Source organism: Denticeps clupeoides, chromosome 9 (genome assembly GCF_900700375.1).
Source record: "Denticeps clupeoides chromosome 9, fDenClu1.1, whole genome shotgun sequence".
Lineage (NCBI taxonomy): Eukaryota > Metazoa > Chordata > Actinopteri > Clupeiformes > Denticipitidae > Denticeps > Denticeps clupeoides.
In genome coordinates, this window is record NC_041715.1 from 5068858 (window position 1) to 5095645 (window position 26788).

The following is a 26788-nucleotide window of genomic DNA, read 5'->3' on the forward strand; positions in this document are numbered from 1 at the left end:
CTGAACCTGGGTCATCTGGTTCATAGGCCAGTGAGTTACCCGCTAGGCTACTACCAGCCTTTCATTCACTGAGAGACGCACGTTGAACCACGCCTGGTAGTCTAGTGTTTACCGCGCCCCGCTCTACCACCGCGGAGATGAATATAAATAACAAAACAAGATCAAATTCTATAATCCAACTCAAACCTTGGCAGAGAGCCGGTGCGACAGGGGCAGATGTCACGTTTGGTTGCACAGATTTATGCACAGATTTATTTTATTTTTTTAATCATTATTTCAATTCAAAGAAGAACTTTTATGTTTTTGCACAGGCGCCGTGGGAAACAAAAAGCTCGACAAAGCAAAACACAATTGTCACGGCAACGAGAGTCACCGCCGGGATGGTGTACCTTTCCCCGCTTTGTTTTTTTTTTTTTTTCCGTAGGAAAAAAAAAAAAGAGTTGAGACATGTCTCTGGATGATCTGGACTCCGAATTTACAGTTGCACCCGAGGCTGTTGAGATTCACACGAGCACGACTCCTTCATCCCGTGGAGCTGGGTAGAGATTGAAGTCGGAGAAAAAAAAGCTTCAGTCGAGAGAGAGAGAGAGAGAGAGAAAAAACGTGAAAAGAACAACACCTGATTCTCCTTCTTCTCCGTCTTGGCCCCTCGGTGGTGGAATGAACTTCCCCTCGAGGTCAGAACAGCTCAGTCACTGAGCACCTTCAAACGGCAGCTCAAGATCTTCCTCTTTAGAGAATATATACAGGGTGGGCCATTTATATGGATAAAGCTTAATAAAATGGGAATGGTTGGTGACATTGAACACATTTTATAAGTGGTCAGAAATAACTCAAGAAAGTATAAAGTTACATTAAAACCACCATTGTTTTTCTTGTGAAATTACCAATACATTTGTCACATAAATGTGTCACGTGACCCTCTTCCTACTGAAAAAAACAAAAGTTGGATCCAAGATGGCCGACTTCAAAATGGCCACTATGGTCACCACCCATCTTGGAAAGTTTGCCCCCTCACATATACTAATGTGCCACAAACAGGACGTTAAAATCACCAACCATTCCCATTTTATTAAGGTGTATCCATATAAATTGCCCACTGTGTAGATGAACTTGTAACCTTCTTGTCTGACTTTATGTATAAAAACTACAACATAGTGAATTGTATTGATTGTAAAGATTGTATTGATAGTTGAGGGTCCTGGTGAACCAGAACTGATCACTTCATCGATAGTAACATGCTTGCTTAAATCTCCGGGCCGACAGCGCGTGCAGACGTTCCAGTGACTTGGCGACGCGACCGTCGGCATGGCAACGGACCGCCCCTCCTCGCCCCACAATGCGGGGGATCCAGAAAGCTCCGGGCTTTCCCGCCCGGCCCTGTCACAGATGCCTCAACCCCATTATGAGATCATGTAGCAGCGCCTACAGTGAGCGGCACGGAAGCACAAAAGACGTTTCCTGCCGGCTCCTTGATCCCCTTTCGCCGTTTGTTTTGATAGCCGGGAAAGGCGTGGCCTTCGGGCAGGTTTACCCGACGCGGCGGGCAGGTACCGATGTTTGAACTGGGTCAAACATTAACTGGGGAAGTCGAAAGTCTAAGCCGGGCTGACGGGCGTGTTTATCCCCGAAGGAAGCGGCGGTGAGAGGGGCGGGAGCTTCTCACGCGCCTGGGAAAATAGCTCGCCGGCTGCCGATAAAAGCCCCGCCGCGACTGTTTAAAGCAGATAGGCCGGCGATACGGCCCCATGGGAACGGCCGTCCTCCGGGACGAGCGAGGTCGCGGAGGCGAGGTTGGGCCGTCGCGGGCGGGCAGGGCTCGCCGACTGCGTCACCACAGCCACGGGGCCGCCGGGAAAACCTCCTGGCAGTTCACGTCCAAACAAACGTGCAAACGTGCTGCGGAAACAATACATGCGGATAAAACCGCAGAGATGCGACGGCATGGCGGGGGGGTAGAAACTACAACACACACACAAACACACACACAAACACACACACACACACAAACACGCACACAATGGGCCTGCAGTCGCCGGCTTCTGTTAACGATCAGCTACCGACGGCGAGTACAATTATTAACCCGCTCATCAGGGAAGCGTCCGTCCCTCGCCGAGAAGACGCTTGTCATCTCACCGTGACACTGGGCGAACAGCAACGCCCTTATTACGGGGCCACCGCAACAGTTGTGACCCCACCCCCCCACCCCCTCCCCGTAAGACTCACGACAAGCGTACATAAAAGTGAAAAAAAAAAAAAAAAGTGAAGTGATTTGTCACATGTGATACACAGCAGCACAGCACACAGTGCACACAGTGAAATTTGTCCTCTGCATTTAACCCATCACCCTGAGTGAGCAGTGGGCAGCCATGACAGGCGCCCGGGGAGCAGTGTGTGGGGACGGTGCTTTGCTCAGTGGCACCTCAGTGGCACCTTGGCGGGTCGGGATTCGAACCGGCAACCTTCTGATTACGGGGCCGCTTCCTTTACCGCTAGGCCACCACTGCCCACATGGCATCTAGCCACAGAAGTGCCAGGTCCGCCGCAATAAAGATCAGGGGACGCGACAAACGGCCATTCCGATCGAATCGGTGAATTGACCTCAATTGACTTCTGAGGGCCACCGAGCTGAACGAAGGTTCATTGATGCATATCCAACTGTGTGGTGAAAAATAAAATTAATAAATCGCTTAAGTAAGGGCCACCGTGTCAGGCCGAATATTTTATCATCTATCAAAATTCTTTCAAAACTTTCTGTGAAAGTAAATCTGTACCATGCATACATATATATATATATTTATATACATATACGGAAGGTGGTTAAGCTCCGCCGGAGCCACCGCACTTTAGAACATGTTGCCACTCGCCGTCCCGCAGTAGCCCACATATTGGACGCCACGGCCTGGGCTGCTTGCTGTGGGACCCCGAAGCCGCGACAAATCACAGTCGCCATTTAATTGCAATTTTCAGGCATCTTCACAAGACGAGCACTGATATTTAAGCCACCTCATGGGTAACGACACCCCCCCACTGTGAACCAGAGGACCCCCAAAGTCACAGGTTCAAACCCCCAGGGTCCCTGTATCCGCTCCGCTGGAGACGTGTGTTGGGTCGTGTGAGTAAACTCGTAGTAAACTCGTAGTAAACTCGTAGTAAACGACCCCGTGTGTTGGGTGCGAGTTAACTGGTAGTAAACGACCCCTCCGGACCGCCTGGCGCCCGTCGGAACTCTGCGCAAAGTTTAACGCTTAAAACGAGCGAATAAAGAAACTTTAAAAAAAAAAAAAGAAACGTAACAGCGACGAAACGAGCCCCATTTTTAAGCCCCGCGGACGCTCACCCCGTCCTGTCGCCGGCTCCGGTCCCGCTCTCCAGGCGCAGGGCCCCGGCTCCGTATCCGAGCGGGCGGGCGGTGGAAGAACCGCGGAGGAGCGCTCGCCTGCCGGGGTCGTGGTCGGCGGAGCTCCGCCCCCTCCCGCCGCGGCGGCCATGAGCTCATCCGGGGGCGGAGCAGGCGGGACGCAGTCGGCGGCGAAGCCGGTCAAGTAGCCGCGACCCCGAGCGTTTATATCAGAATAACTTCCTTATTTTCACGAAGCAACGACACGATGCGTTTCACTGCAAACAAAAAAAAAAAACGCAAAGTACTTTTTTGTTCCTGTATTGTTTGTATTATATATATATATACAGTACAGGCCAAAAGTTTGGACACACCTTCTCATTCAATGTGTTTTCTTTATTTTCATGACCATTTACGTTGGTAGATTCTCACTGAAGGCATCAAAACTATGAATGAACACATGTGGAGTTCTGTACTTAACAAAAAGTGGAGACCTGGCCTCCACAGTCACCGGACCTGAACCCAGTCGAGATGGTTTGGGGTGAGCTGGACCCCAACAAGTGCTAAACACCTCTGGGAACTCCTTCAAGACTGTTGGAGAAGCATTTCAGGTGACGACCTCTTGGAGCTCATCGAGAGAATGCCAAGAGTGTTCAAAGCAGTAATCAGAGCAAAGAAACTAGAATATAAAACGTGTTTTCACTTATTTCAACTTTTTTTGTTAAGTACATAACTCCACACGTGTTCATTCATAGTTTTGAGTCCTTCAGTGAGAATCTACCAACGTAAATGGTCATGAAAATAAAGAAAACACATTGAATGAGAAGGTGTCTCCAAACTTTTGGCCTGTACTGTATATATGTATTATATAATTGTTTAATAACATTATAATAATAGTATCATGTCATTGTTTAATCATTGTTATGGTTAGTTTATTTATTCGTTGCATCTCTTGCATCCTTGTTGTATCTGTTATTGTTTATGTTATATTATTATCCCCCGTATGACGTCCAGTTTTGAACCCGAGCTTTTGCAGCCCTCTGGCGACACCATGTGGACAAATTAAGCAACTTATCTCCTCTCTACGTGCAGAATGAAGGACTTCTCTCTTTTGGCACTTTTAAAGCAATGCTTGATTTCTCCCAGTTCACAAAAACAGGAACCACTGGGTACAGCTACTCTGCACCTGGTCAGAATAGTGAAGTTACGTGAAGCCAAAAAGGTGAGTTTCAAATGACATAATTGTAATTATCGTGCAATAACAGTCACCAAGGTTCACATCATCCTTTCATTCTCCACCTTCAATACTGGAGAGTTGTGCATTCACAAAAAGGGGGTTCTGGCTATTTACTGTAATAGATAAAATATTGTAAGAAAAACAGCATATAAATATATCCTGTTGCTAAAACATTTGTAACAGGAGTCAACATTTTTTTGTGTGAAAATGTCTCCATCCGAAAGGAATCTGCAGCAATTGCATTGATATTTACAGAGTATGACTTGTGCGACGTTAACGAAACGAGTGGATTTGGTTTAATCCCTCGCACCCTGGGGCGTGGCACTGCTCATGCACACCTGCAGGCCGAGGACTGAGAGCAGGAGACAGTGCCAGGGCCCGAATGTCCCACCTGCCATCATGCCGGCTGGCACGGAAGCAGCAAGGGGCCTTAAATGGTTTCCGTAGAACAAACTCGCTCGCCTCACGTTTATCACAAATAGGGTGGTGGTGGCACAGGTTCAAACCCCACTTACTACCATCGCGTCTGTCCCTGTAACTACTGATTGCAAGTGGCTCTGATAAATACCGGAAATTGTGCAGGATCACACTGCCTGGTTTGTCTGGTACCTGCACGATATTGTGAGTCGGTGCACAACGTCCTTTGTTCTGTTTTGTGTCATTTCCATTTGCGCCATGTTGAAGTCTCGGTGTACTTGTATGCGTTGAGGTGACTATAAGGTAGACTTTGACTGAATAGAGAGCACCAACATGGCGAGTGGCCCCGAAGTTGAGGAAACGTTGGCAGAGAGCCCTCTAGACAGCGACCAATGGCAGAGTAAGGTGCAAAACTACCAGTCCAGAAGGCAGGATTGAGAAACCCACTGGAAATTTCATTTACATTTAAGGCTTTTGGCAGACGCGCTTATCCAGAGTGACATACAAAGTGCTACCATGTTACCATCGATGAAGTGATCAGTTCTGTTTCACTTGGACCCCCAAATATGAATACAATCTTTTTATTCACTCGGTTGTAGTTTCTATACATAAGTCAGACAATATGAAGGTTCCAAGTGCATCTAAATATTCTCTAAAGAGGAAGGTCTTGAGCTGCCGTTTGAAGGTGCTCAGTGACTGAGATGTTCTGACCTTGAGGGGAAGTTCATTCCACCACCCAGGGGCCAAGACAGAGAAGAGTCTAGATGAGAGTCTTCCTTTTACCTTCAGAGATGGAGGGACCAGGCGAGCAGTACTGGAGGCTCTGTAGGCCAGCATCAGTATTTTGAATTTGATGCGTGCAGCTACTGGGAGCCAGTGGAGGGAACGTAGCAGAGGGGCAGTGTGGGAGAATTTGGAAAGGTTGAAGATCAGTAGTGCTGCTGCATTTTGTATGAGTTGTAGAGGTTGGATGGTACATAGAGATAGACCAGCTAGGAGGGAGTTACAGTAGTCCAGTTGTGAGATTACTAAGGAATGAACCAGTATCTGGGTGGACTGTGTTGACAGAAGGACTGATATAAATTAACCTTAATTTATTTATATATTTAAAAAAAAAAAAAAAAAAAAAAAAAAAAAAAAGCCGCAGTAGTTCCAGGTGTAAGAATATGTTTTAGCATGGTTTTTAAATGCTGTGGGGTGAAATTGTATTATTATTTTAAAAGACTTAGTTGCGCCACCTAGTGGCAAAGGAAGGCAGACAGAGATGCTGAAAAACTGAACTTTAATACACAATCCCATACATTCCTACAAAAAAAAAAAAAAAAAAAAAAAAAAAAAGTGCAAAGAGTGTCTCACCCCATACATTCATATCAGAAAGAGCTGGTTATGTTTGCTGTGCATCTCCTCGTACAAAAGAGAAGCACAAAAATGGTACATAATAGAGCAAGTGCGTCTAAAACCATGCAAGGTCAAGCAAGGTTAGAAAACTGAGGTGAAGAGCTGGAGAGAGAGATCCTGTCAATTGACAGTTCAAAATGTGTTTTTTTTTTTGCCCACCCCTAGCGAACTCCCTGTTTGACAAGGCCCACGCCGGTTCAGAACTTGCGAGGCTGCTGAATGATGAATGTCCGCGGTGCGTGAGGCTTCTCCATGGCCGGTTTGACTCTGCTGTGCCGAACACTCACAGGTGTCTCGGGGAAGTCGTGGCTAAACTGGAGCCACAAAAACAGAAATATTCACGCAATTTTTAGAACTTTCTGCTGCTGGTTTAATTTGTGGCTTTGCAAATAGCTATAAAAATGTAAATACATTTAACAAAGCCTGAATTAAACATGCAGAAAAATATATATGTTATGCAGATGTGACTACACTCTGCTCGAATGTGATTTGTGCAAGACAGTATGCATTGGCATTCAGTCACACACAGACCTTCTCTAGTGTCCCAGCCAACACCAGACTGATGTGCTGCACTCTGGAAGCAACCACGGACCTGCAAGGAGGAAGCAGATGCACACGAGTTCATGACTTTAATACCACATGAGAGGAAATCAAGACACAGACACACACGCACGCTGTGTAAGAGCTCAGTCGTAACCACCAACCTACACACACACAGTGCACACAAGGGAGTCTTTTCACAGATTACCTGGGCTTGTCAGGCCTCCGTGCCTCCTTCTCTGGAGCTGCAGGTTCCTCCGCGCTCCTCTTGACAACACGCATCCCTCCGGCTTTCACTACATATAGAGCAGTGTTTATTGATACACACAAATCTACACAAAACCACAAAGTCACAGATAAAAGATTACGTGACTAAATGGACATGGGAGGAAAAATTGGCCAGATTGGCCTGGTTAATCTGCAGGCTGAACGGAATAAAAACAACTAAACCACGCCCCCACCGCTTGACCCCGCCCACATCCTGACTGGCGACGGCTGAGAAGAAAGAAAAAAAAAATGCTTTTTGTTTTTTTTTACGGTAGTAAAATATGACACCGAGAGCTGCAATGAAGCAAACGTTCGACGTTTTTTAAGTGCATTTCCATTGCAGCGGATACGAAGAGGACACCAAAATATGTCTGGGACCCGCACAGAAAACATACACATGAGAAGGGAGATGCAAAAAAAAAAAAAAAAAACATACATACATAAATATAAACGTCTCTGCATGTGTCTGGCAAAAGAAGGATGATTAATGATAACGGGAAAAAAAACTTTTTAAAAAGTAAAAAAAAAAGCAAAGCAAGAAAGTCTACCTGCAGGCGGGTGTCCCGCTTTCAGGGTGTGCGCCTCCCTCACCTCGGACTTCGACACGTGCGCCATCTTTACCGAACTTACGTTCTCCTGCGCCGAGTCTGCTTCGCTTTGCTTCTCTTCGCGCCGCTCCCGTTGCTTTTATACTGCGCGCAGGCGCGCCGCCGCGCTCCGCAGGAAGTGCGCGCCCCCGCCGCGCCGGGGGGCGGGGCCGACGCGCGTGATTGCGCTGCGAACGGGGACTTTCGTTAAAGTCACGTGTTTTCTAAGTACAAGAGTATTTTCAGAGGGCATTATGTTTGTCCCCCATGTCCCCGTTGAAAGTCGGTGTCACCATGGTGAGAGGACCCTGGACGAGGGTTTATAAAAGAGTTTATTGATGGGAATTGGGTCTCATCGGCGTGGTTAGGCCTGGACCTGAAACCACGCGTCACGTTTTAACTTCATGCCCCCATGTGTTGAGGGGTGTTCCAGCAAACCTGACACAAACAGGGCAGGCCGGGACATGCAGAACCTTCTGCGGCGGAGGCCAGGCGGCGTTCCCACGAAATACAACGCGGAAAGGAGGGGCAACGTATAACCTGATGGACGCCGTTCAAGGCCTTTCACCTGGGGTACCCCTCATTCCCCGTGGAAGAAATGAGTCCACGGCTGGCGCCCTTTTATGAAGCCGAATGGCAGCATCTGGCAGATACAAACAGGTTTTGCACCAAAATATGTGTTTAGTTAAATCCCCGGCGTGATGCCACCGGGCTCCGGGCCCGGCAACTGGTCATCGGTAGGCGAGCTGCGGTTTGATAGAGTCCTAAAAACCATAATAATAAAACCAGTTGCCCCCCCCATTACAATTTCTGTGTATCAGAAAGGGAGGATTCGATTCAAGGGAGGCTAGAACGAAACAGCTTATTCATAATATACATTCATAAATATACATTAAAGATTTCTGGTGCAGAACAGAAAGTAGTGTACATCGTGCAGAGCTGATTTGACTTATACTGAAGAAAGCCTACAAATATATGCAGAATTACGAAGCTAAAAAAAAAAAAAACGCTCTAATTATTTATTTAAAAAATGATGTAAAAGGGGGAAGTATGGTGTGCGATCACATGAGTTATCTGCTGGACAGTAGTTCAGCTAATGCCCCTTTTTTATTTTATGTGCTCACTGAGTGCAGAGAAGCCACAGACGGCCCTAAAAAATGTAAATTAGACACAATTTCCGTCAGCAGAGAACGTGGGGGAAAAAAAAAGAAAAAGACACAAGCGAATACAATCTCTTTAAAAAACAAAAGTGACTTTTTTTTTTTTTATTTAACAGAGCATCATTATGCCAACTTGACCCTTCTCCCTTCATATACCATATATCTATATTTCTTTTTTGTTATTTTTTTTCTATATTAGCTTCGACGTGGCACCTCCCAGTGCCGACAGGTGTAAACTCGCTCTATTTACATTAAAAGGATGGAAATGTACAAGACTCCACACAACAGGTACGAATACGGCTTGTTCCCTCTGTACAAACTCACAACATTAGATTCTTCTTCTTTCTCTTTTCCCCGTCTGTTCGACTGAGATCAGTTTTTTTTTTTTTTCTTCTTCTTTTGGCCTACGTGCACGTTCCCCCATCCGACTCTCCACCGCAAAACCCTGGTATTTCCTCGACGGTACCCCACGTGCTCTCCACGTTAGAGCTACAGCCTCGAAAAGGAAAACTAAACATCTGGACATCTGCGCTGTCCAATACACTCAATTCATGACTCTGCCTATTGCTCTCTTTTAATAATAATAATAATAATAATAATAATAAAAATAACAGAAGCACACATTCCATGATTTCCTTCTTTGGCTCACATTCCGTTCTTCCATCCGTTCATTCCATAATCCACTTTAGTCTTCTTCAAAACGACCAAACAAACCCCCCCCCCCACAAAAACATAAAAGAACATAGACGCACAAATGAAAGTGGGTGGAAGAGTCTGTGTTCTGGCGAGAGGAGCCCACCCCCTATACCCAGGAGTCCGGGGAGCCGGGGTACTGCTCGGCCCGGCAGGAAGGCCTCCGTGTGGTGGAATAAAAGTCCACGTAGTTGGTGGTGGCTTTGAGTGCGAGCGGCTGGGCGGCGTAGTCTGCGGCGGAGTAGTGGACCGCGTTCTCGTCCAGGTACGGCTCGTCGTAGCCGTGCGGGGACTGCAGGTACCTCCTGTAGGTGTCGTAGTTCCTCCGGCCCGGCTCGTCCCCGTAATACACCGGCTGTGGAGAGGGAAGTAATTCATTTACATTTACAGCATTTACCAGACGCCCTTATCCAGAGAGACTTCAGTATTTACAGGGACAGTCCCCCCCTGGAGACACTCAGTGTCTTGCTCAGGGACACAATGCGTAAAGGAGCAGTCACTTTATTAGAGACAAGTTATCTGCGCGCATTGTGATCTGGTCAGCAAAGACCAGAGAAGGACAAGAGCAAATCAAACATACATATCATGATTTTATATGATGTAATATCCTATTATATGACTTCCATTGGTGCATTGGAGGTATAGTGTGAGCATAGCTGCTTCCCAAGCAGTTGTTCCGTGTTCGATTCCCGCCCAATGCAATCGACCTGCCCCCAGAATCCTTGCACTATTTTTTTTACACTTTACTTGCACTTTACTCATTTGCACACCTTCACCCAACCTATTACACATATTTTATGTTAAAAAAATATATTTTACATTTACATTTACAGCATTTACCAGACGCCCTTATCCAGAGCGACTTACAATCAAAAGTTACAGGGACAGTCCCCCCATGGAGCAACATAGGGTTAAGTGTCTTGCTCAGGGACACAATGGTAGTAAGTGGGGTTTGAACCTGGGTCTTCTGGTTCATAGGCGAGTGTGTTACCCGCTAGGCTACTACCACCCTATTTTGCGTTTGCAATACTTGCATATTGGTTCACTGTATACTTGAAATATTTGCAATACTGTGGTGTGTAGCAGCCGCTAAAGCATTTCACTGCATATCATACCGTGTATGACTGTGTATGTGACAAATAAAATTTGAATTCGACTCCTGAATAATGACTAAAACAGTCGAGTGACAGCAGAATCATGGGCGTGGCGCACTCGACGGGCCTCGTTCATAAACGCTATCAAGCGTGGAGTCGCTGCCTCGGCTCTCTCCAGGCTATCCGGCTGGGTGCACAGCCGCTCGCCTACACGCTGTGACAGGAGCCTGGATCCCGCCCAGCCCGCCAGTCGCGTCCACTCAGGGACGCACAAAGGCTGATGGGCGCGGCGCGCCGGGCCTCGGGAGCGTCAGGAGCTGTCGGCTCTACGTACCTGCGCTCTTCTCGGCTCCTCTCTCGTGGGCGAAGAGTACGAAGCAATATAAAACGGCGACTGCTTCGCAGGCCCTGGGGCAAAACAGAGAAGGAAATATGAACAGATTTTGTATGATACTTTTCCCTACATTGGAACCTGATTAAAGCCCCTTTTATATCTATATGATCAAATATTCAGGACTTAGGTGAAAACCAGTAGTTCACGTGGAGGTGTGTGTGTGTGTGTGTGTGTGTGTTTGTACTGGTGTATAAAGGCTGTGCTGTAAAAGGGCCAGATGGATGGGAACGCTCTCGCTTGCCGTTTTGTTTACTTAGGAAGAAATCCGTGCTGGAATTGTGTGTGGAATTCTGCCGCAGGCTACCCTGCCTCATTCCGGACAGGAGTGGGGTGGAGAGGTGAGCTCAAGCAGGTGAGAAAGCAACTATTTAACTGACTGATCTGTGTATGTATACGGGAGAATGAATGTGTGTTCCTACAATTATTATTATTATTATTATTGTGTGTGTGTTTGGCCCAGCTCAGTCCCTGTCTCAAAGTCCAGCGAAGCTCCACCTCGGGCCTGCAAACAATCGCCTCTCTGTAGTGCTGCCAGTCTGGCCCCATTACCCAGCAGACCAAAGGCGGCAGCAACAAAGATGGGACAGTGAAACAGACCCGCTCGCTTTGTAGTAAGAATGAGTATACACACTGTGTGTGTGTGTGTGTGTGTGTGTGTGTGTGTGCGTGTGAGAGAGAGAGAGATGATCAAGACAGATGGGGACATTGGGGTCATGAAGTACCATCGGGGTTCCTACACATGTTTATAATACATATAATACATGAAATTTTCCTAAATATCGACCAACTAAATTTGCCAAGCCCGAAAAGCTTAATATTCCAGCACCTTCCGCAGCGGCGCGTCTCCTTTTTAAAAGGCATGTCAGTTACAGCTGATGATCTGAACTTTTGCTCGGGCGCGGTCTTGGAGGGAGGAACATTTTCATTTGAGCAGCATCACGCGACACGATTCACTACGTTGAGCCACGCTGAAGTTGTAAACGTAGAAAAAACGCTTCTCGTGCAGTCTTACAGGAGCTTTGTACTTCGTTATACATTCATGTGCCAATCAGATCTGACTTTTCCCTGACTTTATATGACTTTTTCCATGAATGGCCACCGAGGCAGAAGTTCTTGCTGCTCACCTGTGTACTGGTTTTTATGAACGCTGTTGTCTCCTTGGTAACTGTAAAATTGCATAGACGTCTGCGGCGCCCGCTTGTAGTCCGACCGCTGCTCTGTGATGCCCAGCACGGCGGGGGAGGACGTGGCACTGCCAGCTGCCGACACAGGAAGGGCGGTCAGGTGTTATCGAACGCGTCGGAGCCCGAGCTCAGCAGATCCTGTCGGCAGGTGAGACCCACCTGACTGGTTGATGGGCGACATCTGCAGGGCGTTGGTGGGCAGGCTGGGCTGCGACTTGAACCGGTCACGTTCCAGCGTTGAGACGGGCGTGATGAAGTGGTTCTGGCTCCATCCGTCCTGTGAGACGTACACAGAATGCAAGGCCTTTCAGCTCATACTGACATTTCGATTAAACATTGATTCATTAGGCATTACGTAAGGGTTTAATGACTGTCAATCATTTAAAGCAAATCCTTCTTTGAGAAATGTGTCATTATTTAAAGCTTGCTATAATATTTTAAACTATTGGTGTTAGAAAACATCGATAAAAAAATATTTTTCGCAATATGTATACAGCATCACAATATAGCGTGATATAATCGCACTGTGACCCATTTATCATTATGCGTATCGTATCGTAAGATCCTTGCCAATACACACCCCATACTACAACTATTACGCTATTTAAAATGTTGACGGTCCTATTTACAGATGCAGCTGTGCTAGATCCAGTTGCTCATTTCAAAATTATTGGTGGGGACCATTAATACACGGCTGAATATTGGTCCACCGCCGTGCTGAGAGAGAGAGAGAGAGAGAGAGAGAGAGAGCATTCTCACCTTCTTGTAGATGGTGCGAAGGTCCCTGTACTGCCAGAGCGTGTTAAGCACCTGGGCAGCGGCCTTCACCACCTTCATAGAGTACCTGAGGCAGGAGAGAGACACACACGGGTCAGAGAGAGACTCTCAAGGCGAGAAAACATTCACACTACATTCCCTTGCAACAACAACGTTTATTTTTTATATTGTCACATACAGTTTGTCTCAATGGGCTTTGGCAGGCCCTGCAGTTGACACACAACCCCACACAATTTGACCCTTTCCACCCAAAAGGGATAAAAAGGGAGAAACGTTGGGAAAGAGTGAGACAGAGAGGGATTGGAGCTTTTCAGGCTCCAAAGTCAAAATTTAGGCGTATTTATTCCAAGTTGTTATTCGTAAGTCGTTACGATTCTATTCTTCTATGTTACTTGGTTTTTGGAAATTTTTATTATGGAATGAATGAATGAAACGCAAGATCCTCTGATGGACCCTGGAACATTAAACAGACCTGTTCTTATATAAATAGCAGCAGTGTGATGCAGCCCACCTCTCTCCTCTGCCCTTGGTGATGTTCACCAGCTTCTCGATGCCACCGGTGTCGGCCAGCGCCTTGGCATTTTCCATGTTCTTGCTGGTGACCTCGTGGAGGGTGCAGCAGATGGCGGCAACAGTCTCGTCCGAAAGCAGGGTGGTGTTGCCCCCGGGGAGCCGGTTGACCAGGTCCCTCATGGCGTACTTTCCTACAATTGCAAAGGAAGGAGGCCCTCAGTGCGGCTTTATCCATTTTAAATAGTCTAGAAGACATGGCTATATTTAACAGCATATTTTTTCACCGCAAGAGGCTAAATCTGTGGCAAAAAACGAAGTTTGACATCTATTATGTTTACAGATTAAAAACACTATATATTGTGATATCACTTGTGATGTCTGCATTTATATTTACATTTAAAGCATTTATCAGAAGCCCTAATGCAGAGCGACTTATAATCAGTAGTTACAGGGACAGTCCCCCCCTGGAGACACTCAGGGTTTAGTGTCTTGCTCAGGGACACAATGGTAGTAAGTGGGATTTGAACCTGGGTCTTCTGGTTCATAGGCGAGTGTGTTACCCACTAGGCTACTAACACCCACATCTGCAAAATGTGACAGATCAATATTTAAATAATAAAATGTGTCATTAATTATTTCAAATTGGAAATTAAAACATTGTAATATGACATGAGTTAAAAAAAAATGGGAATAAAAACATCATTAATTACCTTAATTACCTAACCCTTTCAGAATACTTAAGAATTTGATGGGTCAGACTTACAGATTCATGATGAACGTGCCCAAATTAAATAAATTGTGAAATATTTTAATAACTCATTTAATTAATTAATAATGCCCCCCTCAGTTTTTTTATAGCTCCTGTCATACTGAATTAAAAAATGATGTTTTATTTTTAATATTTATGTATTTAATATTCAATTCATTAACTTGGACCTGAAATATACACCAATTGGACATAAGGGCTGGAGTCTAAGGAAGAGGATGGTTAAGAGTAAAGGACACGTGTCATTGTGTCACCGTGTGCTGTGCTGCAGTGTTCCACAACGACAATCACTTCACTTCCATTTTTTTCCCCACTTGTTCTCGTCTACAAAATAATGCGAGAGACATGCTGTGATGTGGTGTTGGTGATTTCGCTCTTTGTGTTTATACTTGGTCTGTCTGCTTGCCGCAGCAACAGCTTAGAAACCTGGAGTGAGCCGTCTCTTCATTAACTCGCCAGCGTTTTCTAATGAAACCCACACATTGAGGGGTGGAGGTGACACGGGGTGACTGGACAGGAACTGGTGTGTGTGTGTGTGTGTGTGTGTGTGAGAGAGAGAGAGAGAGAGAGAGAAAACGCAGGCCTATTATAACCCCTCTAATTTTCCCCAGGCACACACTCTGCCTCTGTCTTGAGTAAATTATATACACATCCCTCGATTTAGGCCCATTAAACAGCCTTTTTACACACACACACACACACACACACACACACACACACACACACACACAGCCTGCCAGCTTCATCCCACAGGGAAAACCACATGGAATGAATTGGAATGATTTGTTTATTCTCAAAATAGTTTCCGGCCAGCAGATATTCTAAAAAAAAAAAAAAACTCTAAAATGTTAAGTGGACATTAAGCGGGCGGGGTTTAAAGCCTCACTCAGTAACCTTGGACAACATGGACACTTAGAACATTGAGCACATCTTATACAAAATCATACAAAGGGAAAAATTCATGGGGTGAAAAGCCCACCTATTAACTCCTTATTCCTGACATCCAGGGCCATATTCCTCAGAGCGGTGGCCACGGAGCAAACCACCCGGTCGTTGTCCATCCGCAGCAGCTCCACCAGGATGGGAAGACCCTTCTCCTTACGGACGGCTGCACGAATATACGCTGCGAACTGCAGAAAGAGAGTGCTGTAAACAACAAGCAAACAGGCCAATGGCGTGAAGCAGAAGCGTGCTCCTCAATCCAAGAAAAGTGCTTTTGTTGTCATGGTAATACGTTTAGGGCTCCAACCGAGGACATCCTGGGGACACATGAGATAAGAAAAGCACTCAGGCTGGCTGAAGCAGCTTCTATTGCTCGGAGATCTCTCATCTTAACAGCGGCTAACAGCCCGTCACCCCAGTGAAGTGCAGTAATTAGTCACACAACAGGGTTCTCGTGACATCTTAAGACACTTGAAGGTCGAGCTTTCCTCGTCGTGAAAATGCAAGCGCCGCTCACCTTCCAGTTCCCGGCAGACAGGTTCTGTAGGGACCCCGCTGACCCCTCCAGAGTGGCGGGGTTGGAGCTCTCCGCCAGCAACGTCAGGTACGGCTTCACCACAGACGGGTGCCACAGCATCTCTGCACCCTTTGGAGATTTGGAGAAGCCAGGAATGGGCCCGACTCCGTCCCACTACACGCAGGGCGACAAATGCACATCATATCATCGACCGCAGGCCTTATGGCGAACCGGAGTGACTCGTAGTGACCGGGCAATTATTTTCACCAACATACCCACAATTCAGCGAGTCAAACCCACATAAATAAACTAAACCCTCGTTGTGCCGCTGTAAGCCACAGCGCAGGAGTGACAACTAGAAATAAACTAAAACAGTACTACGTATACTTTTTTTACTTACGCCACTTTATGACTACTTTATGCCACAATATGACTACTTTAGCTGATCATCCAGATTCAACATTTTAAAGTTTATTTTGTTGTTCAAATGTGTATGAGTGTGTGTGTGTATGTATATATTTGACAATTTAATCAAATTATGCTTTTAATATTGTTTTTATTTCTTCTTCACAATGATATATTTCAAGATTGAGGCATATGATGATTATATCAAGTATCATAATATAAACACTGAAATATAATAAGAAAAACTGCACCTAATAATTGTGTGTGTGTGTGTGTGTAATGGACTCTAATGTTTCATTACATTTTATAATGGAGTTCAGAGACAAATTTGGTGACAATGTGATACATTCTGATTAACATATCAGATTATATCTACATTCTCACCCACTGAGGTCAGAGGTCAACCCTCAGGCTGTGGCCCCACCTGCTCCTCCTGCATGCTCTTCTTCTTCTTCTTCTTGCGGCCCCAGCAGCTGTAGTCGGCCTCCTTACTGGGCGACTCCGACCCCAACAGGCCGTCCAGCTCCTGGGTGCCGACTAACCGCAGCGGCGGCATCTCCAGCTCCAGGCGGTAGGAGAGGTTCCTCAGAGTGCAAATACAGTTCTCCACAATCTGAGAGAGAGAGACAAAGCTCTAAATTACTTTACTTCTATTCATCTCAAGTGGAGGGGGAGGCGTATCTATTTTTCAGGTAAACGTCATCTTGGAACGTATTCCAAAAAAAAAAGTTCTCTATTCTTCTACAGCTGTTGCTGATCTACTTTGACAACTGTGTCTGTGTGTGGACAGACCTTGCTGTCGAAGTCGGAGGTGTTGACGCAGGCCTTGATGACGTACAGCAGGGAGTCGACCAGCCCCTCGCAGCAGCGCAACTGCTTCCTCGCCTCCTCCCCCGCTGAGCTCAGGTTCCTACAGAAAAACCACCATACACCTGGTTTCAAGGCTCAGATACCCCTAAATATACCAGCACCAGACTGCATCACGTCATCATGAATGAATATCCTCACTTTTGGATTGTCCTGTGTTGCTTTCGTACAGATACTCTACGCCTAATGAAGTTAAGCCATATGCAGTCACATGATCATGCATTCGTCTTTAGAAAAGGGACATTTTAAAGCATTCAAGGGCACTTATAATATCTCTACTCTGCAAAGACAAGCATCTGAGTGAGTGTGTGTGTGTATGTGTGTGTGTGTGTGTGACAGACAACAGGCCAAATGACTGCATCCATAATGCATGCAGTCTGTACGTAGCCAGAGAGCTTATGAGTGCTTAAACAGGGTGAGTGTGAGACCACCTGGGAAACAACACACACACACACACACAAACACACACACTGCAGGGTCAACAATATGCAAAATGCGAGGGATGCAGATGCTACATAAATACAGTGTGATGCAAGCTGTTTAGCATTCTTTTAAAAGATCAACACACAGAAACCCAGTCGTTACACTGGGCCATGAGTGATGTGTACACAGTGTGATGCAATCGTTACTCAAACCTTTCTCAGCAGCACAACAGGTAAACAAAGCCTGAATAACCATGGGATAATCAATAATGACAGACGACTGAACTGAACATGTGCATACATATACGAGCCTGCTGCACTATTCATTAAATTCTTTAATTTTTCTTTTACATTTTGCTATTATTGCACATATTTTGAATATATTGGAAATATTGGAGCAAAAGTAGACTAAATCACCGTCATTTAATGCAGTGGTGGCCTAGCAGGTAAGGAAGCGGACCCGTAATCGAGCCGCCAAGGCGCCACTGAGCAAACCAACGTCCCCACACACTGCTCTCCGAGCGCCTGTCATGGCTGCCCACTGCAGGGTGGTGCACATTCCGTTGTGTCACCGTGTGCTGTGCTTCACAACGACAATCACTTCACACTTCGGTAATGCAGTTGGAAAGTTGGACAGCTGCACCGTGTTAAAAATGCCACCAGGGGGCAGCCACGTACCTCAGGCAGCCGGTGGTATTGCGCAACACCAGGGACGAGTGGAACTTGAGCTTGTGGTCATCGTCGAAGGACGAGCTGCTCCACCCGGAGTGAGGGATTATCACAGTGTTGGTCAGAGTGGTTAAGGCGTCCCGGATGATTGTCATCTTGACAGCGTCGCAGGAGGACAAGTTCCACAGCACCCCTGAGAGAGAGAGAGAGAGAGAGAGAGAGAGAGAGAGAGAGCGAGTGTGTTAACTGTCATGTGGAGTCAGGACACTTCTCAGGAGTTGCAGGCTTTTAATAGATGAGCGCTGCATAGCCACGGGCTAAGGAGGGCACGACCACACACACACACACACACACACACACACACACGCAGACCCTATACCCCATGCAGACCTCACATAGTGCAAATATAATGAACACTTCACACTAAATGCTGCACGTCTTTCAGCTGCTGCAGATATTAATAAGCTACTAATGGCCTTGATGTCGGTGAGGAGGGCCCTTTGATGCAGCATCTGTTCAGGATTACCCAGCGGGTGATGCCAGCGTTTTAAAATGCGACCACCTCTCCTCCTTCCACTGCCAGTGCCTCCTTGGGATTTCTTACCATCGCAAGCGAGCTTTAAAAAGGGGAGGGGCCCGCAGGCATGATTGGCAGCTAATTCCCAACACGCCACACACCTTCCTCCTCTGTTCTCTACACTCGTAATACCCCTTGCACACAGAGCTCACCATGATCTCTGCTGGGGAGGCCGCGCCCACTACTAAACTAAACAAGCAGTCGAACAACCGATTCATCTTACACCGTGGAGGGAAAATGTGGCACCCGTGGTTAAAATCTTCTTCTGGTTTCTGTCCTGCCTCAACCTCCCCCTCAGCGGCGATGAAAGCTCTTTATTTGTTACATACGTAGTCGCCCTTATATAGCAACGCAGTGAAATGTGAGCCCATACACTCAAAGACGTTGACAGTAACATCTGTAATAAACTATAATAAAGCTTTGAATGAAAGAGTAAGCAAGCCCTAAATATAAGTGATAAAGAATTTAGCCAATTTGTCACAATGAATTAGTTAACTAGTTGATTGACAGCCCTAGTATATGCAGAACCTGGCAGGAGCATAGCAAGATCAATCTGCTGATCATTCTCATCCCACAACACGTAGTCCATGCTTCCTTCAGGATCTGAAAAACGCAGAGGATGGTGGACGTCTTATTAGGGGAAAAATCTCCAGCGTCTTTCAATCAGGATCCCCACTCCCCCACCCCAACACAACAGGGGGTGCGAAACCCTCATTCTCCAAATGCAGGCCCTGCAACGAATCCCTGGTGCTGGCGCGATAAACGTCCTCTGGCTGTCCTGGAAACAGTCAGTTCCAGCAGTTAATGCTTACTAAAAGGGAGATTTCGATCATGCAATTTCATTCGTTTAACAAAAGCGGTGCAGGTGCACGCTGAAACCAACGCGCACCTGCAGCGTGGCAACATCCATATATTTTTACAGCTGGAGGTCGACTGGTTTTATCCATCGGCCACAAAACCCACCATTAAAGTACCAATTTACATGAATAAGAGAGTATAAAGGGTTTCAGATTGGCCAGCTTGAGGTCAAAATTAGACAAATGACATTGCCCATTATCCCAATGAACCTAAAAAAAAACAAACAAAAAAAAACACCAGAAATAAAACTGAGAGGTTTGTGAGCACATCGTGAAAATGTGGTGAGGGTGCAAGTCGGCAAACAACAGAGGCCGGCCAGTAACAAAGTCAGGGGCATCGATAACGAGATTACATGGAGGAAGGGAATCTGGGAGCCATATGTTGGCTGTAGCACGGTGCGTCCGGACGAACACAAATGTACCTCCCTCACGACATCACACAGAGGGGAAAAGAAAAAATAAACAACCGAGGAGCATTCTTCCATTAGACACGTCACGTTAGAACTCAGGGACTGTTTCCGCAGTGATGAATCAGGCTTGATGAGATTTTTTTTGAGTGGATGCAGTACCACCCTTCACCAGCAGGGGAAGGCCTGAGCAACGCGTCCACACCTCCCCCTGATGCTGCACTACTGGCGAATCCCAGCCAGAGACAGGAAAGACAGCTACGCGTACATGAAGACGGGATGCGTGTCTGGGTGGGTGGGCGGAGGTAGCAGGTTTGTGTGCTCAGTTGTTGTGCAGACGGACGGGGTGGAGAGTCAACACCACGGCAGCATGAAGCAATCGCTGCAGAGCAGATGACAAACCGGACAGCTGTGAGAGGATGGAGGTGATTGGACGGGACAGGGGGCTCGTCCCCAACTCAGGCACGAACGGGCAAAAGGACCAATCAGAGCAGAGTTCACACGCGTACAGAAAACGTGACCCCGTGACCTCCAGCTCAGCTAAACCCCCAGCCTCACAAAAACACAGTGTGATGAAGGGTCACTGACACAGAGGGTAGAAAACCTCCTGTCAGCTTCACTCAAGTCACACACACACACACACACACACTCACACACCTCAGCTACTGCTGGAACAAATCAGCACATCACAGTAGCCCGTTTTATTCCGGACAAACAGGCGCGTTAGAGGGACACGGACGAGAGAGCCCCCACTCGCACGTTGTTCCGGAAGCACCTATTACGCGGAGGTGACCCAGCTGAACACAGCGGGCCAATTAGGCTGCGCCGGAGACCCGCGTACACGTCAGAGCAATTTGTTCCCACATCACTTACAAAAAGGGGGGATACAACACCATAATTCTATCCGGTCTTACTCGATTCTGTAAGTGGAACCTGTTGCATCAGTTTTGATCATTAAAGATAATCAGATTTTGTCTGCTTATTGAATTCATTTAGTAATTTTATTATAGAATGTGTGTACAGGACACAGTACATTTGACTTATATAGAGTACTCAGGTCAAGTCTGAATAAATTAACGAATAGACATAAACTACATAGATGACAGACCTTAATTCTGAGAATAACGACAAAGACTTTTTGTTAAAAAGCCAATTATGGAGCAAATGGCAGGTACAATCAATTTGGCCATGGCCGGACCCATTACCTGTGGAACAGGGGTATTAATACGGCAAATAACTGTTAATTATGCAAGTAAATGTGTATTTGGTATGCAGACACTGCACAATGTTCAAAAGCGCACCTATTAATATTGATATTGCAGCAATATGAATACAATGTATTAAATGCATTCACACCTCCACCTGAGGTCATTTTTGTAAACACACTGTGAAGCAGAAGAGGAGCTGTAAAGATACTGGTGTTAAATGTTAAACTAAATGTCACGCTGCCTACAGCGTTTAATGAAACTCCGTCTGCTTCAAATTTTATCACAAAGTTGGGCGCAGAAAAACAAAATATCAAGAGAAGCGAGCCGAGATGAATTATCCGCTCACGTTTTAACCCCCGCCGCTTTCAGGAGTCGGGAACGTGCAGCCGTGTGATGTCGAGCAGCAGCAGTGACACCTGAATCGCATTCACAAAGGCAACATGCAATATTTAAAAAGTGTGCATGAGTGTGTGTTAACAATTATTTTCCATTTCCTGGATCTATATAGTGGATGATATTATAATAATTATAATAAAGGCTTTGGTTATTAATGATTAACTGTGCCGCCCATGTGCCAGTCGGTGTACAGTATCGAAGAGTATAAGACTCGTAGTCTTGAAGAAGGGAAAAAAGCTGAGTCAGGTTGCTGGAGGGCGGCCATCTTGGCTGCTGGCTCAGCAGCAGCTCTGCAGACGACCCGCTCCGCAAGTCGGCCCCAGTCACCCCAGCAGCTGCCTCGCACCAGACGGCATGTTTGCGTGCGCGCTCTGGATAAGGGCGTCTGCCAAACGCCATAACTGTACATGTAAATGTATTGAGTCAGAGCTGCTTGAATGCAGGTGTGTGTCTGTGTGTAATAACTGTGCATGTTTGGTATGTTGCTGATGATAACACAGATGCTGAGTTCCTAAGTCTTCAGTGGCTGCATGAGTCCCATAAAGGGGCAGTGGTGGCCTAGCGGTTAAGGAAGCGGCCCCGTAATCAGAAGGTTGCTGGTTCGAATCCCGACCCGCCAAGGCGCCACTGAGGTGCCACTGAGCAAAGCACCGTCCCCACACACTGCTCCCCGGGTGCCTGTCATGGCTGCCCACTGCTCACTCAGGGTGATGGGATAAATGCAGAGGACAAATTTCACTGTGTGCACCGTGTGCTGTGCGGCTGTGTATCACATGTGACAATCACTTCACTTTTTCTTTTTTTTTTTTCTTTTTTAAATACGGTTCATACCGATTTACAAAACTCCTTGACCAATCAGAAGCCATGGGGTCAATTGTGCGTGTGCTTACTGACCTTCTGCGTGCTGAACACACCTGGACTCTGACTGCATGCGCACGAGTGGAAATGCCAGTTCAGTGCTCAGTGGTGAGCGTTATGAACAACAAACAGCCATGTTTGTAGTAGGCATGAATGAGATGAGCCCTGGAGCACAGGGTGTGGTTGTTTGCACATACACACACACACACACACACACACACACACACACACACATAAGAACAAGCTATACACACACATACTGAGAGAAGCGTATGAAGACCACAAAGTCCCAGGTTCAAACCCCACTTACTACCATCGTGTCCCTGAGCAAGTCACCAAGGGGGACTGTCCCTGTAACTACTGGTTGGAATTAGGGCGTCCTGTACATGGCATAAATGTAAAGCCGCACCCCCTTACCCGTGACCAGCTCTCTCACTTCGGCGTCCACCGTCTTCCTCAGCAGCCGCAGCAGCGCCGGGATCCCTCCCGCGTTGCGCACGGCGATTTTGTTGTCGTCTGTGGCTTTGCCGTAGACCAGGTTCCTCAGAGCCCCACACGCGTTCCTCTGTACCTCCAGCACCCTGTGGTCCAGCAGATCCACCAGGTGCTTGATTCCACCGAGCCGGAACACCTAAAAAAAACAGCAGACATCTGCTTTAAAAAAAATAATCGTATCTATAAATCTACCTTCTCAACCAATGCTTTTTTTTTTTTGCAGGTATTGGTCCTTCGTTTCCAGTAAAAGGCCATAACCTGTTATGTACTCTGGAAGGGAGGTAAAAGTAATGAAAACACTGAGACTGTGGCTGGAAAAAGCCCCGCGGCCGTAGGTGATGATCTCAGACAGAAAACCGAAACCATCTGAAAGCACCGCAGAGCAGATCAGATGCACTATCACAACGCCATTCCCTGGCGTTGGATTCGCACAACATGGTCGGGCTCTGGCCCGGACCAAAAAGCAAAACGGTTATCGGCTCTCCTGCCGCACCCCACTGCAGAATCCCACTGCTGGCAGATCTCCTGAAGCTGGGAATATACATTGGTCAACTGATGGAAAAAAAAAAAAGTGAGGTGAGGAGGAGCCTAAATAGGAGCCTATTTCACAAAGAAACATCACACGCGCACAATCGATACAATTTTAATGCAAAAAAAGGCGCAAAATGTCAGTAGCTGTGTTTCTATATACTATTTTTTTTTAGAAGTCAATAAAAGCCAATTAGAAAATGACTGCATTTCCATTCAGTGGAATTACATGAAAAGGAATGTTTGGCATGTGCTGAGTTGGGCTGAGATCACACTATTTACACCATTTTTATATTAATCAACCATTTAGTCCTGGAAGACAGCCCTCTAATCAAGATAGAGAGGCTTTAACATGGTCCCGCGAGATAATTTTATATAGAGCTTCACTTTCACTTAAAACAAATAAGCGCGGTATGAAGCGCTGATTACACTCAAACTACAGATCCCATAATGCAGTGCTTCAGTTGCCTTGCTGAACACAATCCCATTCTGCAGTATGTACTTTGCTGCCTAACTGAGTTCGTACGAAAATATTGAAAATGGTGAGGAGGGAAAAAAAAGAACACATCTGTACTTATGTGGACACGTCAATGCACCGGATCATTTGCTATTTAAGTCGTTACACCACTAGTACTGAGGAAGTCACACATCGCTCGGACTAACCCATATACTCATTCACTTAGGACTCACTTTTCATTTGTCACCTGCCTATGTCTACGTGGCAGTCAAGTAAAAAAATTACCACAGGATGAGCTGTCTCCAAAATAAAGAAAAGTAGAATAAAGCAGAATAGAAGCTGGACATGCTGGGACCTCACCTCTGCCTTGACGCGGTTATCGCCAAAGCACAGGTGCTGAAGGTAGGCTGCGGCATTGGCCTGGACGGAGGGGAACTGGTGCTGCAGCATGTGGATCACCTCAGGCAGCTCCGGGTCCCGCCAGGCAAACTCCCTAAAACACACACCAAAACAACAACAACAACAACAACAGAATAAGCATGCATACACACACACACACACACACTCTTATGAATGCACATTTCCATACACAAATATTTTAAGCACAGAGTAACCCTCTAACACCCAGTAATCTTATAATCCATAGCACAATAAAGCCCCATCACAATCTCTACTACACAGGTGTCCCACCATAGCCAATCAGAGTCCACACACACACACACACACACACACACACACAGACAGACACACAGTTTCAATTTCGCAGCCACGGTTGATGCAGCCCACCAACTTTATCTACACCCTCCACACGCAACTGCAGATGTGCTGCAGTCCACATTTCAGTCAGCCAGGCTTTTATTAAGGTAAGGTGCTTTTCACAATGTACGCACATTTTTAGACTGGTTTCATGGCTCTGCAACGGCTGCAGGAAATGGGAGCCACTAGGTTCAGTAAAAAAAAAAAAAAAAAAAAAGCCACTGAATTATGCTATCAAAAATATGAAAAACGTTACAAATTAAACATTTGCATGAACGAATGCTAAAAAAGCAGGTAAAACTGCACATAGGAGAGCAAAGGTCTACCGTAGTCATTTAATAACATGATATAATTTTACTGAAATATTTTTTTAAAAGCATTTTATTATGAGGTTCCACCTGCTGATGAGGGTTGACATTATTAATAAAGAATTAATGAATATATATATCAATATATACAAACTAAAAAAACTAATGTATAAATAATAAATTAATTCAGATCGGGTATATATTTCCCACATCGCTGTATTTAGAAGGATCTCACAGAGTTCAAACCACAGGGCCTTCCTAGGGATAAACTAAGCAGAAATCCTAACTATGCACAGAGGAAGGAATCTGTAGATGCACACTAGAGCATATGTACAAAAGCATGTGAAATAATTCTATACACAGGCGGGGGGCATTGACAGCACAGCTCTGGCTGCCAACAGTAAAAGGAGTCGCTGTTGACCAGGTAGTGTGTGCAGGATCAGATGATGACCGCTCATGATGGAACATGGCATGTGTGTGTTTTATGTTACGTACCTTGGGTCCTTCTGCATGCTGTCTATGGAGGGCGATCTGGTGGCGCTGTCGTCCGCGGTGATGGGCTGGCGGCCGTAGTTGCCCTCCGAGGGCCGGTAGTGAGCGGGTCGGTAGGGGTCGGCGTAGGTAGCGGTGGTGTTCAGGGCGTAGTTGCTTCTTTGGTACGTCATGGTGCTGCGCTGGCTGGAACTTCTCTGCAGGGTACCCACGCCTGGAACAAACAAACCGACAGGCCTCTAACAGTCTTGGAGCATTTTTGCTTCTCTGAACGGCGAGGAGGTTTAAACACACCGGCTCGACGTTGGTGTTGAAAACCCAATTTTGATGCACACAATTTTTTTTTTTGCAAAATCTGGAAACAATTAACACAGATCCACTAAACGCGCCCACCGCCACTACAGCATAAACACAGAGCTGCCTTCACAGGCCATGCTTGTTGGTGGGGTTTTTTTATGAGCCGGTGCGCCTCAAGGAGCCAAATTCCACAGGCTCTCACCTTTTCTCTCACCTTCCTCTTCTCCGCCACATAATAACACCGACCCAGAGTGGCACTAAACGTAATCGTAAGTGTATTTTCACGTTATTTGCGTCTGTAGATGGGAAGGTAAAGCGATTGTCATTGTGAAACGCTGACAGTGGGATGCATTGTTATTGCGTGAGCAGTGGGCAGCCATGAAAGTATGATAAACCTATACTAATCACCTATACTAATTCTAAATGAGTTCTATTCAGAGATCGTGAAGGGCGGGGCCCACCTCTGATTGGCCGTAGTCCAGATATTCCTGTACTGACCCGAGCCCGACAACTCTAGCTTTTTAAAAGCCCAAACGCGACATTGTTGTGGCAGCGGATGCCGGCCAACATCACTGTACCAACAAGCATCGTGCGTTACGAGTCATCTATATATTTGATATATTCCCAAATTGTTTTAGCATACCTCAGACTAGCGTCCATTTTACCGCCTCAGCTTCCATTTTCGCGCTAAACACATCACCTGAACGCACATTCACGAGCCAGAGTAAAATGCTGAAAAAATCTAAGTACATCTATACATGCAGCGATAAATGTTCTGGCCCAGTGTCCCCTCGCCACGCTGCCTTAGAGCAACAGGCACCAGCAAACAGATCATCAGTCCAAAATCACGGTCAAGCCCTTAAATCACTTGCACTTTTAAGATTTCCTCCTTTTTAAATTTATTTCAGTAAGTTACCTTTCTTGTAGATTTGTGCTTCAAATAAATAGCTTGTTAACCAGATT

The 26788-nt window shown here is 46.3% G+C and overlaps 3 protein-coding genes across 17 annotated transcripts in view; all 3 read right to left on the bottom strand.

Annotated features, from left to right (window-relative positions):
• Positions 1-3455, bottom strand: part of tanc1b (tetratricopeptide repeat, ankyrin repeat and coiled-coil containing 1b) — a 114958-nt gene extending 111503 nt beyond the window's left edge. For all 3 annotated transcript variants that reach the window (XM_028990696.1, XM_028990694.1, XM_028990695.1), the window contains exon 1: positions 3341-3455. The gene's annotated coding sequence lies outside the window, so the exon portion shown is untranslated. The remainder of the gene's footprint in view (positions 1-3340) is intronic.
• A 3067-nt stretch (positions 3456-6522) lies between these two features.
• On the bottom strand, positions 6523-7878 carry dap1b (death associated protein 1b). The gene is made up of 4 exons (XM_028991823.1): positions 7748-7878; positions 7141-7228; positions 6924-6984; positions 6523-6706 (listed from the first exon to the last, which is right to left on the bottom strand). The coding sequence occupies exons 1-4, from the start codon at positions 7812-7814 to the stop codon at positions 6590-6592; spliced, it is 333 nt and encodes a 110-aa protein (XP_028847656.1). The 5' UTR covers positions 7815-7878; the 3' UTR covers positions 6523-6589.
• A 1141-nt stretch (positions 7879-9019) lies between these two features.
• Positions 9020-26788, bottom strand: part of LOC114796501 (plakophilin-4-like) — a 71023-nt gene continuing 53254 nt past the window's right edge. For 9 of the 13 annotated variants that reach the window (XM_028990683.1, XM_028990684.1, XM_028990679.1 and 6 more), the window contains 15 exons: positions 25532-25742; positions 24863-24913; positions 24333-24465; positions 22910-23123; positions 18199-18382; positions 17024-17141; positions 16656-16844; positions 15827-16000; positions 15347-15497; positions 13600-13792; positions 13071-13155; positions 12471-12588; positions 12252-12386; positions 11068-11141; positions 9020-9994 (listed from right to left, as the gene is read on the bottom strand). In XM_028990683.1, coding sequence (XP_028846516.1) covers positions 9749-9994; positions 11068-11141; positions 12252-12386; positions 12471-12588; positions 13071-13155; positions 13600-13792; positions 15347-15497; positions 15827-16000; positions 16656-16844; positions 17024-17141; positions 18199-18382; positions 22910-23123; positions 24333-24465; positions 24863-24913; positions 25532-25742 — 2276 coding nt within the window. In that variant the 3' untranslated portion in view covers positions 9020-9748. The remainder of the gene's footprint in view (positions 9995-11067; positions 11142-12251; positions 12387-12470; positions 12589-13070; positions 13156-13599; positions 13793-15346; positions 15498-15826; positions 16001-16655; positions 16845-17023; positions 17142-18198; positions 18383-22909; positions 23124-24332; positions 24466-24862; positions 24914-25531; positions 25743-26788) is intronic. The other 4 variants (XM_028990688.1, XM_028990687.1, XM_028990691.1 and 1 more) reach the window with 2 other exon arrangements.

Coding starts and splice junctions, on each gene's coding strand:
- dap1b (XM_028991823.1), bottom strand. CDS start 7,814: ATGGCGCACGTGTCGAAGTCCGAGGTGAGGGAGGCGCACACCCTGAAA. Junction 7,229..7,747: donor AGCGGGACACCCGCCTGCAG/GTAGACTTTCTT, acceptor CTCTATATGTAG/TGAAAGCCGGAGGGATGCGT. Junction 6,707..6,923: donor TGGCTGGGACACTAGAGAAG/GTCTGTGTGTGA, acceptor TTGTGGCTCCAG/TTTAGCCACGACTTCCCCGA.